Consider the following 14,893-nt stretch of genomic DNA (forward strand, 5'->3'; position numbering starts at 1 on the left):
TTTCCATTTCTCAAAAGTAGCTAGAAATTCAGATTTTTATATGAAACTTCAAGATTTTTGAATGTTGGGAACTAATTCAAATGTATAAAGTCACTTGTACACGCTAGACAAAACTATCTGCAGGCCAGATCTAGCCTGTGGGCCCCAGTCTGTGATCTCTGGTTAGAAAGGTTTAGTTACCACACAGCTCCTCACAATGGAATGTTTTATTGCATAAACACTTACGAGACAAAATTAATAAATGGTTTTTCTTTAGTTTCTTTTTTAAGCATGTATTTCTGTGGAAGTTCTGGTCAGGACCATAAACCTACTTTTAGCTGAATTATTTGTCTTCTAAATTTTTATCCCCTTAATTAATAATTGGCTTTGTATAACTGCTTATCTGCAAAGGCAAAATCTTTTTAAGGATAAAGGCAAAAACCAAACATAAAGCTTGGTAGTATAAATATACCAATTTATACCATAAAGTGACTTCAACAGCCATCAAGAAATCTAAATGAACATAACATTAATATGTAATAGCAACAGTTAGTACTAAAAGCACGAATTTTCCTTTTCAAAGTTTCCCAAAGTGTGTTCTGTGAAGTGAAGATCCCTAGGGTTGTTCTGCCAGAAAAGCAGTGTTTAGGAAAAAGTTATAAACTTCCTTCTTCACAGCACACACTGGTGTATATTAATTAAAGGCTCTAAGAAGTTCTACAGGAAATGAATCTATTCAAATGTTGTTGAAGCCAGCATTTCCAAAATTACTTCCATGGAACCTATTTTTTTTTTGCGTAACACCTATTACTATCCACACTTTGGGTAATACTGCCCTATTATATCTTACTCTTAGTATGTATCAAAAAATGGCATAATAAGGTTGAACTAATTGAACAAAACATCATAGAAACTTCACTCCAATCAAGACCTTTTCCTCACTTATTTCCTGCTATTGCTCTCAAAGAGTTAACTAAAATTTCATCCTGGTTAAAACTGAAAGTCATTAATAGGGATAGGATTAGGCTAATTTCTAGGAAAAAAATTTAAGAAATGCAATAGAGGTCACTTATTTTGACAGGACGCTACACGATAATATCATTTCCTAAAAAGATAATTTCATTGAAAATTTGCAAAAGCCTCTAAGTTAAAATTAAATATAAAATGCATTTTTATTGTATCTTTAATAACAGCATAAGAGAAAACATACAGTTTTAGTAAGAACAGTTTTAAACACAAGCCTTAGGACTTCAAGTTTCTGAACATGACCAAATCTCCCTATAGCTCTAGAATTCTCTCAGTTTAGACCACTATTTAGAATTTAGACCTTATCTACCAGTAAATAACGTTATCTTGAGCTCATTTTAAACATCTCACCCTATATGCGGTCAGGTGCTCTCCTTAGGTTACAAACATCTACCACATGAAGGGTCTACTGCACAGTGCCTTCCTTTTCATTTGTTGGGCTCAAGGCAGCTCCAAAAAGCAACCAAACTGTTCAGAGTCAACAGTGCAATCTGGTGGCTAGTTCAGGAAATCACCTGACCAAATCCCCCTTCCCTGCCATCTGATCTCCTTCCCACAAATTATCCATAAAGCTCATAGCTCAGCATCGCCCCAACCCCACCCCATTTCCTTTTTCCTCTTTTCAACACTCTTCAAACTCCTACTCAAGCTCTTCAGGAAAAAGTCTCCATTTTTCTCTCCCTAATCCTACAATCCTTTCAATGTACATGAATCAGAAAAACAATAGCGCAGAACCATCAGGACTGCTCTCCCCAGTAAGCAGCAGCATCCCGGCCCTTCTGACAACCAGGATGAGTCAGCTAAACCTAGGTCCGCTGATACAGCTGCAACAGCTCAGCTGCAGTGGTAATGAACTCAGACCCACCCCAGCTGTCAGCAATTCTATTTTAAGAATCACAGACCTCACACAATGACTGGAGTGCCCCACAATATCACAATTAAACTAGTTTGTGGTTTGTGAGGCATCTTTATCTCTTCCATGTGTAAGGGGTTGTTTTATTATTATAACCACCAAAACTAACAGCCATAACAGCAATAATTGTGGTTTGGACTCTTCAAAGTATATTCACATTTGGTATCTCATGTCAACCTAATTTTCACCACATACCTCCCGAACAAACGGCTCAGCCACCTTTGTGGAGTTTAGATGCTACCTATGATTCTCAAATGCTGCCCTCCACCCAATAGAGAGGAAAAGAAGATGCCCTCCCTGTATCTTCTGCGGTAAGTGGCCAGAAAGAAACTTAACAGCTGCTCAGAGGCATTGGCCCTGATGAGACTTCTGTACGCTGGGCAGCTCTGGGGCCTCCAGGCAGAACTCCACTGGGACTCAAAGCAAAAAGCTCTCACTCTCACACTAAGACTATTCCTCAGATACCAGTAGATCACAGGCCCCAAAGAACCTCAGCAAAACAGCCTGGATTCTTCTTAGACAGGAAGCCGAAAGTAACCCTGGGAAATTCTCTTACGCTCTCCCAGGATGCTCCACACCCACCACCGGCATCAAGAAACAGTGCAGGTACAAAAAGGAAATTGCTGCCATCCGCACCAGGCTACACAGCCTGATGCACGGAAACCACAGGCTTACAGCCCCACTGGGAACTTCAGTTACTGTTGAACAATTCAAATAACACTCTGTACATTGTTTCATAAGGGCACCCAGTACAAAAACAGAGCATGCATAAACTGTGCCCCGAAAATGGTGATGTACATCCTTGCTCTATGCTTGATATAATAAAGCCATTAGCAATTAGATGCTATGATTAATACCCGTACTTCCAACCGTAAGATTCAAAGAAACATCTTCCCTCTAAAGGCTTTCCAGACTCCCTCAGGAACACCTGACCACTTTGCTTTTGAGCCACCCCACATCAACTACCGTCTATAATCCTTCCATCATAGCACCTGTGACTCCTTACTCCACTTACTATTCACTTGGCTATTTCCCTCCATTGGACTCTGGGAGCCTCTAAGTGTGGGTCCCAACGGCCCAGCACAGCATCCAGCCCTTAGTGAGTGCTGTGTGCTCCTCAGCGTGCTGGTGAATTAACGAAGGTTTTCCCGAGGGGCAGACAGTGGTGCTGTAAGACCTTGTCCAGCAGCTACCCCTCTATAGCTCCCCAATCACTCTCCTCACTCCACTGAAAGCTACCTTCTAGAGGCATGGAAATACACTGTGTGGTCACCAGTGGGTACACCAGGGCTTGGGCCTAATCAGTGCAAATTTCTGATGCCACTAGGTGACGCACGCAGTGATCAGAATTACCTAGTGCTCGTCATCACTTCTGATATTCCCGCATCACTTAGAAAGTATAAGCGTGATAGATGATTCCCTTTTGAAAGAAAGAAGAAACTAGCACTTTTGAGCACCTACACTGAACCACTGTGCTAGGCATTTTACATACACTGTCACATTTAAACTCATCGTAACTTTTTATGCTGTAAAAATTATCTCTACTTTAAAAACAAGGAAACTAAGACTCGGAAGTGTGACGTCAACTCAGGACTGAAACCCAGGTTTATCTGACCCCAAGTCTATAGACACTCTTTCCACTGCAATGATGCTGTGTGCCTGCAAGGCTCCCTGTCCTCCAGGCTACTGGCCACCAGCTCTGCTTCCCAAGAGTCTCCTGGAAAAGTCAAAATACATTTTTATTTGTGAATGATTAACCTCTCTCTTCTTTCCAAGCTCATTTGGCCCATTTTCAACATATTAAGAAATGACCCATAGACTCTTCTTAAAGCTACTAAACAAAACTAGCAGTTAGAAAAGCTCAAATATGATTTGGCAATGAAACTGGCTATTTTAACTTCTAGGTTCATAGCCTCAGGCACTCTTGTGCTGCAGCCAGACAACTTTGTCCAATGTCTACATAAATGTGTATTTTCAGTTCCATGGCACTAGGGCAAGGATGTTGTCACTGGCATGCCGATCACTCAAACTCTTGAGAGGAATGTACACATAAAAGTTCACGTTACCTAAGTTTTTCCTGGGAAGAAGCCTATTCTTGGAGTGAGCTTCATGAAATACTAATTCTACCAGAATCTTCACAAGTATAATCCCCAAAGAGGTATATAATATGCTGGATTAAAGAATGTTACACACATTTATTTATTGCAAAACTTCTCAGAACTTTAATATATCAATGTTTCCCAAATGTTCTTGGCTATGGAATCTTTAATTAAAGGAGAAAGTGGATATAAAATGTACAAAGTAAGTGCTCAATAAGGGACACCTATTATTATTAAGAGCAAATGTTCTGTCAATGATCCTCTCAAGAGACCAGTGTTTGATGAGACAAGCGTTCTTCAGAACACACTTTGGAAAACACTGACTATGATCCCTTAGGGGATGGTATTGGCTATTTTGTCCCCTGGTTACCATTTTGTACACTGGAACTGCAGCATCTTTTAGACCTCCCTAGAAAGGAATAACAGCTTCCAAAGACTCAAGCACTAAGAAACTCTGGACCCATTTGAAAAATCAGAGATTCATAGAGAAAAAAAAATAAGACTTATTATGAATAGGAGGTACTTCTCTCATTTTAAAGGAGGAATTCTTTCTTTGGAGAAATTCTTATGATGGGAGGTGCCCAAAGCATGAATTTAGACCAAGGAACAAATAAATAAATCAAGAAGATTAGAAGTGCTAAAGACTTCCAAGGTGGGATATGTATGACACAAAACCAGATTTGATTGAGCCAAGATAAAATTATAGTTATTGTCTTAGGAGGTAGTAGGTGGGGAATGAAAGAGTTTGAGTAAATATACCACAAACCCAAGGACTGAGGCCATCAATCAAGACTGCCCTACAAGCCCCTACCTGTTTTTCCCAATTTAATTTCCCTCTACTCCCTTTCATATATTTGTGTTCCATCCTAAGTATTCTGCATTCATACCACACAATTTCTCATTTCTGTGTTCACACTGTTGCCTTTCTCCAAAATGTCTATTCCCCCACACCTCCATACTTCTCCTGGCCAATCTCCAAACTCTCTTCATCCTTCATGACCTCGTTTAAATGACACTTCATCCAAGAAGCTTTCTTTCATCACTCCTGGTATGTATAAACTGTCCCAAGTGCTTAATCTACATCTTACCTCGTTGTATTCATTATTTTTCTTAATCTGACAAATATTTGAGGACCTCTTATGCACCAGGCTCTACAGATTTGTCTATTTATACACTTGTTTTATCTATTCATTATATTATTAAGTTTTTGAACACAGGATTTTATGTCTGATTCAAAATAAGTTCTGATTCACAGTAACCAATACTAAAGCCTTGCCCATAGTAGGCACTCAAATGTGGTTTGAAGGAAGAAAGGAAGGCACAGCATTTTTAAAAGCTGTATGTGGGCTGGAGACAGCTTAAATCCTAGGCAAAACGATCTGGCCTATTTTTGTAACTAAAAAAAGTGATGAAAAATGCTAGAGATTCCTCTGATATATAAATGGGGGTAGGAGACACTGGAATGACAGACAGATTAGACAGATTTAAAAATTAAATGATTAAACCAGCCTCTATTTCCAGCTTCCTTCTTTTTCCACCATTTTTTTTTTTAATTTTTGTCTTTCTAGTTTTAAGTGGATGACCTGAGCAATAACCTAAAGAATTCACCTTACATAAGACACTTCAGTTTGGTAAGACAGTTTTAAAATATATAGCAAAGTCAATCTGTCATGTTTTAGAATATTTATAAATTGTGATTGTGCTATAAATTGTAAGGAGGAAGAATTAGGAAACTTTTCTGATACTCTTTTCAAGGTGTTTGCTATCCCACATCTCTGGCCAAAAGTGTTCTAGAAGTTAAGAACCATAACATCTCCTTCCTCACCTCCTTTTTAAGGTTACTCTTTTCAGCCCCTCAATCTGTTAGACCCTCTTAGGTTTCCTCATCTATCAGTCCGCTGTCTTGAACCTTCAGGTTCAGCCTATTTTTACATTCGAAAAGTAGAGTTCCCTTAACAAGAGGGACCACTGTCACAATGGCTGCCTGCTTTACTGGAAGCATGGACAAGAACACAGCTATCCTCTGGGATGCCTGGGACATCTGAGCTATGGAACTCCTCTTGCTGGATGAGGGGGAAAAAAAAATCACAGATCTAGAGGCTTCGCAATTACTCCTACTCTTGCCAATTTGTCTTTCATTCTTTAAGACTGAGGGGTCCTCTACTCAATACCCTGTAATGGCCTTTATGGGAAAAGAATCTAAGAAAGAGTGGATATATGTATAACTGATTCACTTTGTTGTACATCTGAAACCAATACAACATTGTAAATCAACTATACACCAATAAAAATTATATTAAAAAAAGACTGAGGGGTCAATTAATCAGGCCATAAATACAGCTTCTTTTGCCATCTTTCAGGATCAGACCTATATATAGAATAGTCTGAGTGGAGTCATCTAATGAAAGGTAATCACTGACCAAAAACATAACTACCTGAAATCCACTAAGTATGGATTTATTTGAGTTAAAAAACAAACATGATCTTAGAAAGGATAAGTGAGAGGGAAACTTTCTACAGGCGCTGTATTAGGAAAACCATGTGATTAACCTAATCCACACAAAGGGAGTGAGGGGTTGATTTGGGGGAAAGGGAGAGGGCAAAGGACAGAAAATCTGTGAGGTCACTTTAGAACATGGTGTATATTTCCAAGGAGAAATTCAGGGAGGATTGGAGAGAACTAAACAACAGAATGAGGCACTAAGATCCTGAAAGGTAGCCAAGCTAAGAAGTAGAAAAAGCCAGAAAGAGCCACAGCTCAGAAGGTTTGGTGAATGAGCTCTAGAGGCTGACTTTACCTTGAGCTATTGCCCAGGTCCTCATTTACTCCCAAAGGTTCAACCCAGCTCTCACTGTCTGTGGGAGCATCCAAAATGAGGTGGAATGTACCGAAACCTGGTAGGGAAGTGTGACCAAATGAGGCTGGGAGTGGAAGATGTGGAGCTGAAGCCAAGAAAAAGGTTTCAAAATGGAGCCAAAAGAGCCAGAACCCAAAATGGGATCCAGTTCATTAGAATTACAGGTATTTGCGGACTTCTATGTTTCCCATCCTAAGTTTTATTTAAATTGTTTATGCTGGAAATTCTGAGTATGCCTGGGTCAAAGAAATATGTGATCAGCAGCCACCATTCAGAATTCACCAAGCTCCAATAAAACTGCTTCACTTGAGCTCAGAAAATGGAAACTGCAATAAGGCAGAAATTTGTAGAAACACAAACAATGAAAGTTAGTTTCCCTATAAACATTTCCGAAACAGATAATTACACTAACTAATTTCAAAAGTCCTTCAAGCCAAGGGTAATACAAATGTTTGGAGTGAAAACACTCAACAGTAATGGTGTTGCCTCCATACCACCTCCGCCTGCAACCACCACTGCCCATCCCCTCTCACAAGACGTCCAGCCCTGGTGTGAGCTTGCCCTGATGGAACATATGACCCACCTCCTCCCACACAGCCAGTGACATGGCCCTTGCAAGGTACACAAGCCCCATCTGCTCACCTCCAGACTCCTCCTCTCAATTCAACAGCTTCTTAATCTACTCTGGGTGTAACTATCTCAGTATGTACCTCTACCCCTCTGTCGTTTTACAGATACGAACATATTTCAAATCCTCTCCTACAGTGCATGACCAACCCCACCTTAACCCTTCTGAGCTCACTCCCACTCCCACTGATGTGTCAGTGGCAGAGACTCTCTGGAGGTTGACCATTTTCCTCTGACATCTGACCCTGCCAAACTGGGCTCAGTCTGTCTAATTTCATATTACTCCAAAGAGATTTAGAAGTTATTGCAGCTTTCTTATTATTTTTTCAGAGGAAACACTGCACACTCCCATTCTAGTCAGTCCCCATGTCTCCCTCTCAACACACAGCCTCTCTACACTGTTTAAATTAAGACGAAAGTTAACAAAGGCTCCTTACTCTTTTTCCCAGCCTGCTATTTTCTACTGTTTTCCTATACAGCTACCTGTATAGCTACCCTATCCAATGCTGTTAACTGTTGTTATAAAAATTGGGCAATAGCCCCAGATATTGAAAAATTATAGTGATACTTTCAAACTTGCTAAAATCCTTGCCTCTTCCTCTGCATCAATTATTGTACCATGACTCAGGATCCCCATTCTTTAGTAACTCCCTCTTCTGCTTTACATACGGTAATCTCCCACTTACGGGTGGCCAAGTCCCAGCATCATTTTTTTGCAACCAATTGTAAACCCTGTTCTAGATGTCACCATTCTTTTCAAGATGTTACTAGGTAGATAAGCTCTAACCCTGCTCTCCTGAATCCTCTGGCACTATGTAGAACTAATGGCACCACTTGTGCAAGTACCCGACCTCACCAAATGCTTTCACATTCATTTTGTTCTTATCTGAGCCTCTCAACATCTCAGAGAGGAACCATTATTCTTCTCATTTTATAGGTGAGGAAGCCAAGTTGCAGCGAGGATTATGTGACTTATTCAGAGTCAAGTAGATATTTAAATGCTAGAGTCAAGACTCAAACTGGGAACTTCACATCTGACCACAACTCTTTCCCCATACACATTTCTGAGAATAAACCTGGCTGTCAACCAAGCCCAACACCTCTGGTGTAAGAGGATCCTTTAGGCCCCATGACAGATACCTGCCTTGGTCCCTTAGTCCACACCACTATTTTTTACTCTATTTCCCACTCCTAGCACCAAGTCTTGACACACAAACTCACCCCCCTCCCAACCTCCTAAGGATCTTTACTTCTGCCATGTTAACCACGTTTTTTCTTCTGCTCTAAACAGTCTTGCCCCTTCTCCACTGATAGCCCCTCTGCCAGGAGAAAGGAAGCAGTCTTCCTCTGTTACCTAGTGGCTTACACTCTTTGGCTCAGAAACCACAAACTTAACCACAAATTCTGTAGAAGTGTACATTATTTATGATTTTGGGTCCATGTTCTCTGTCCTTCCCCTCCGCTGCCCTATTTGAAGCTATCCCATTTTAGATTATAAGCTCCTGGCCCAGAAGGCGCTATTTAGCCAGCTGTGGGTACCACCCAGCACAATGCCTTGCATTCAAAGGCATATAAACATTGATGATTATGATCTTTTTTAAAAAAATAAATAAATTACTCTTGCCCTTGATCTGAAATAATGACAGAAACCAGCTGCCAAAACCACTAAGAGCATTATTTACTTCAATTCAGAGTTTCTGAATAGGAATTAGCATAAAAGAGCCGTAAAGTGAAAGACAAGGGCACATTTGTTTACATGTGGTCCCAAAGGTATAAAGCAAAATATTGAGTAATTTGTTATTAGCTTCCCATCAACAGCAGTCAAGCACTACTGCATAGCAAGGTCACCCCGGGTAAGAGGATCCTAGTTTCAGCATTCCCATGACAAGGAAAAGGCGATCAGCTATTCCAACTGCATATGTGCTCTGGAAAAGCAACAGCTGGCTGCATATTACTCACCGGTTTATCCTTGATGGTGGGGCTTGACACGCACAGGTACAGTTTCCCGTCTTCTTCTAGGCAGGCATCTATCAAAGCTTGTACTGAGCTCTCCTCCTGGAACAGCAGAAAGGCATAGCCTTGGGGAGAACAAAAACAAAAGGGTGGGGAGAGGAGTCAGTAAATTAAACTCAAAGTACCAATTAAAAATTTACCTATTGTTTCACTTTGGCAAATTCTTACTAAAATCTAAGAACTTGAAGTGGGACACAGGGAAGTAAGAGTCATTGAGACCCTCATGTGTTAAGTACTCATAGACTTTACCTGGTATTGGGTATTAACAGGCACTGTATTAGGTACTCATAGACTTTACTTTGATTAATTTCCATAATTACTCAGGGGAGCAAGTTCAGAACACATCTATGGAATTTCCATTAAATAGGTTTGGTCATCTTTAATGAGAGCAGGCAGACTCACCAATGGCCTGAGCCACAACGGCTCAGGAAACAAGCATCACCTGCCCTCCAACTTCCACCAAGCTCTAGGCTTGACACATGCTGCAACATGGATGTACCCTGAAAACATTATGCTAACTGAAAGAAGCCAGGCACAAAATACCACATATTATATGGAATGTCCAGAATAGGCAAATCTAGAGAGACAAAAAATAGATTAGTGGTTGCCTAGGGCTGGGGGAGTGGAGGGAATAGGTACAGTGTTTGTTTTGGGGATGATGAAAATCATGAGTGAACTGTGAATTATATCTCAACAAAAGTTGTCAAAAGAAAAAGCTCAGCAATAGGCTAATGTGTCTTTATATGTTATATCTGATGGTGATGCTCTGTTTCTTCAAGGATATTCTCCTGTCTCATGGCTGAATACATGATCTGTGAACGTGGACACGAGCTGCAGGATGTCCATGGACACAGCCAGCTTTGTTCAGCTCAATTCAGTAAGATTTACCAAGCAACTGTTACAAACGAGACACAATCTGTGGATTATGAGGAAAATTGAGATGAACGAGACCAGGTTCCAGCTGTCCAGAGACTTACATGATAGAAGAAACAGGCTTTTAGACAATTAACTTCTTGCTACAAAGCTGAGGGAGATAAACGGAAATAAAAAGTACTATGGGAGCCCAGACAAGCAAGGAATGAATCTGACTTGAGAGAATCAGCAAAGACGTCAAAGAGGACAATAGATGTTCAAGGGGCCAACTGTGGCAATTGCTGCCACACTGGCATTCATGAATGGCAGCTGAGCAAAGGCCCATGATGAGCTAGTCTAAACCTGAGTATTCAGCTGTTCAACCTCTCTACAATCCCTTCAGCTTTGCTAAGTCTCTCAGCTGTCACCTCCACTCCCAGTCCGGCTACTGACCTCAAAGGAAACCATCACCAATAAGGCTCTCCTCTGGCGCACTGTGTGCCAGAAAGATGTGAGTGGTGAAGAAGGATAAGAACCCCCGTGTTCAGAAGCTTCTCACACATCAAACAAAGATGCTAATCAACTGGCCTAGAAGCAAAGCTCTCTGGAGTCCTGGGCAGCACGTGATGACAGTGGCAGTGGACAGTGAATAATGGGTACTCTTTATCCTTTTCCCCAACTCCTCGTCTACTATACAGAGCATCCAAGCAAACAGAGTAGGAAAAAGATCAACCATTATGCAGCACATCAGGAGTGGCCAATGCAACAACCAGAAGCCAATACACAGGGGAAAGCACCAAGCCCACAGGAATGGGTATGGAGCTACAAGATGGAGGCTGCCTACATGGCAGGACCCAGAGCTGTTTTCTGGGCTTTGCTCCCAGGCTAGATGGGTCAAAGGATTCAGCAGATGGCCAGGCAAGAACAATAAAACTTAACTGCAAAACTAGAAAGGATAATACATCATTTCTTCATACCCTCTCTCTTTTCGAAATAGTATCAAACGATTACGAAGCCCCAGCGAATCTATTAAGAGTTCATTGTTTTCATTTAATGTGAGAACATTAATTACACTTGCCAAAGAGAATATTAGAGGTCAGTGGGTTAAAAAATGCAAAGATCACAAAGAGGAGGTCTCAGCATGTCCTCTCAAATGTCCTGCCTCACCAAGTTAAATCTTGGTGCAAATCTTCCACAAAGGTCCTCAGAGGCATGCTGAATATCTTGTTCTTGGAGAGGCCCTGTCTGTGTACAGTATGCGCAGGCACATCAAAAAGGCCTGGAGAGGGGGCAGCTCAGTGAGCTGGAGTTCTCTCTAGCTCCTTGCCTCTGCAAGGCCACCGAGCTGGCTGCACCTTTCCTGCACATTGCTGCCCACCTCTTACAATCTTCCACATCAAATCCCACACTGTGTTCAACTTGGGCATCAGAGGAAAGGGAGAGTGTCTCCCCATAGCAGCTGAGTAGCTACCACAAAAATCACACAGATTTTTCACTCAGGCCTGTCTCACAGCCATAAATGACGACACTGGCAGTAGACAGAGTAAAAACAACTGGGAGTCACAAGTAAAAGCCTGCTACAAATATTACTACCAAGAAAAACATCTATAACTTCTTTTCCTTTCCCAGGGAATGGGCCAATTTCCTCAGAATGGCTCTTTTACAACAAATCATCTCTCCTCCCTGATCAGCAAGCTGCTACTCTCAGTAACAACAACATTCTCTTAGCACCACAACTAAGGGGTATAACTCAAGTCCAACCATTTCCTTCAACCCTGCCTCCTACCTCAGGCCTCTCAACCAAAACAAAATTCACCAGAGACCCCAACACACCCATGAAAACAACTTCATGATACGTTCACCTACTAAAACACCTTCTGATATCTCAAGGTCAACCAAACCCAGACAACAACAGAAATCAGAGGATTAAAAAAAAAATCAGGAAGGAAGAAAACTTCAAACACATTTCCCTTTTGATCTTCAGAAATTTGAGGTCAAAGTGAACAAAGTAGAAAAAGATCCCTTCAAGAATAACAAGGTCAATGTGAGATGGACATTAAATCAATGATTTACTAAAAGGCAAATTCCACATGGTACTACAGAAAGAGTTCTGGACTAGGAGTCAAAATGCCTGGATTTGGGTCCTAGTCCTAACACTTATTGGCTGTGTAGTAATAACAGTTAATAGCTAACATTTACTGAGCATCTACTATGCACCAGGCACTGTTTCTAAGTGCCTTATGTGTATTAACTCGTTTCATCTTCACACACACTCTGAGATAGTCACTATTTTAAATTCTGTTTTACAGTTAAAGAAACTTCAAGAGTGATTAAGTGACTTGTTTGATGGTGATTGTTCTATCACCCAGTAAGTGGTGGAATCATGGACTTGAATGTTAAAGTTTCTGAGTCTTAATGGCCTACATGGGAAAAGAATGTAAAAAGGAGTGGATATATGTATATGTATAACTGATTCACTTTTCTGTACATCAGAAACTAACACAACATTGTAAGTCAACTCTACTCCAATAAAAATTAAAAAAAAAAAGTTTCTGAGTCTTGGCTCTTTTATCTGTAAAATGAAGATTATCCTACAGAGATGAAGGTTGTGAGATGATATATGTAAGGTGCTTTGAAAACTAGGATATTGTGCAAGTGTCCATTTTTCTTTTACTGCATTTTCAGTTATTTTTGTGATAATGTAAAATTAAATTGTTTTGCATATGGTGTCATTATAAAAATTAGAGTTCAGATGAATGAGATACTTTCTACTTTGCATTTGCAAGCATTTGGTGAATAAAGGGAAGTAACCTAGATACTAAAGGAAAACAGTTTTTTGAATGACAGGTTCAATAAATATTACTGTAAACAATCAATAAAGCGACTGAATATTTGCTTTCATATATCATTAGCAAGTTCTATTAGGAGAGAGAATCATCCGATGTGGTACTATTTGCCGATTTTCATACATTCTTTAAATAAAAGCCTATTATACCTATAAATCAAGCTCCTCAAACTGTCACTATGATGGCAGGTTCTTCTGTTAGTTTGAAAGGTATAAAAAAATCATGGTTCCAAAATTATAAACTCCCTGTTTTCCCTTGCCCTCTGAGCCAGCCAAGAGATAACAGGATTATAAAACTCAAGTTTCAGAAATGGTGACCTTCTTACCCAAGTACCTAAGAAGTGTGGTGAGCTATATGGGAGGCCCTCAACTCAGAGCCAGTCTGTAGGTGGAAACAGGGGCTCTGGGGAAGCAGTAGGAACTCCTGGCATGGTCACCATCACCACCTTGGGTTATGGGCAGAATGGGTGGCAGGAAGCCGCTTGCTTTCCCACTGGTGCCAAGTAGGTTGGGAAGGAAGGGTAGAACAGTGAGGGATTTTTGGACAAGGCTGAACTGACCAATGCACTTCTCTGGGGTGAAGAGGTATGGAGTGGGAGAGGGGACTTAATTGGGATAATTCCATTTTATTTGGCCAAGTTTTCGAAGGATAAATTTAATTAAAGATTTTTTTTCTCTTATTACCCAGAACACATTGAGTATAACAACCTCCAAAATGTTCTTGGCTACCTTTCAAAAACAAAGCTTCCTGAGCTCTTAAATACATAATTTTTAATGTTATAATTTTTTAATACTTGATCCCTAGTACAAATAACAGTCACCACCAACTTCACCGCCACAAACACCAGTTACTAAGTGCTTACAATGTGCGAGGCACTTTGCCAATAATAAACACTTTACCTCACAGTAATTCTATGAGGTAAACAGTCGTTATTATTACCATTTTACAGACGAGGAAACTGAAGCTCTGAGAGGTTAAGGGATACCTCAGATTAAAACCTAGAGATTAAATTTGGGATTGAAATTTAGGTCAGCTTCCAGAGCCCTCATGCTTTATCCACTAACTTATACTGTCTCACCTAAAAATGAAGAGATAAAGTTTTCAATATCACTAGCAAATAAGTACTTGCCTATTTATTGTCACTTTTGTGACAGTGATCATTTGACAGTGGTTTACTGGCATGAAGTGGTCACCTGTGCTTTAGTCCTACAATTTAAGGTCTATGCAGATATATTTGCTCTAAAGCCCACAAAAACTATAGTAAGAAGAGCTGTAAAACCAAATAATCTCAGCTCAAAAAAAAAAACCAACTATATTAAGAAGAGCTGAAATGATGAATTTCAAAATAATCAGAAGTTTAGTTTTAGTTTATTTAGGTCAATCGAATTATCATATTTAGTAAAGATGCTTACTGTTCTCAGTGTATTTTTAAGTTGTATATTTAGAATGAAGGCTCTTGAGGGAGTTAAAGAGCAGATATCACTAAATTAGACTTTAATAAAATTAACATCACCATCATAGTAATCATCAGCTTAAGCAAGAATCTTCAATGGATGCTAAAACCATTGGGTAAATCTGGGAGGGGACACAAGATACTCATGCTATCTTAAGGTATCACTTTGAAGATGAATAAGTATTTGCAAAGGGAGAAAAAGGTACTTTCACAGTGCAGAAATCTGG

The 14,893-nt window shown here is 40.2% G+C and overlaps 1 protein-coding gene across 7 annotated transcripts in view; it reads right to left on the minus strand.

Annotated features, from left to right (window-relative positions):
* Positions 1–14,893, minus strand: part of CPEB3 (cytoplasmic polyadenylation element binding protein 3) — a 179,537-nt gene that overhangs the window by 37,507 nt on the left and 127,137 nt on the right. For all 7 annotated transcript variants that reach the window (XM_028481099.2, XM_028481100.2, XM_028481101.2 and 4 more), the window contains exon 7: positions 9,462–9,580. In XM_028481099.2, coding sequence (XP_028336900.1) covers positions 9,462–9,580 — 119 coding nt within the window. The remainder of the gene's footprint in view (positions 1–9,461; positions 9,581–14,893) is intronic.

This window comes from Physeter macrocephalus, chromosome 20 (genome assembly GCF_002837175.3).
Source record: "Physeter macrocephalus isolate SW-GA chromosome 20, ASM283717v5, whole genome shotgun sequence".
NCBI classification, from domain to species: Eukaryota; Metazoa; Chordata; class Mammalia; order Artiodactyla; family Physeteridae; genus Physeter; species Physeter macrocephalus.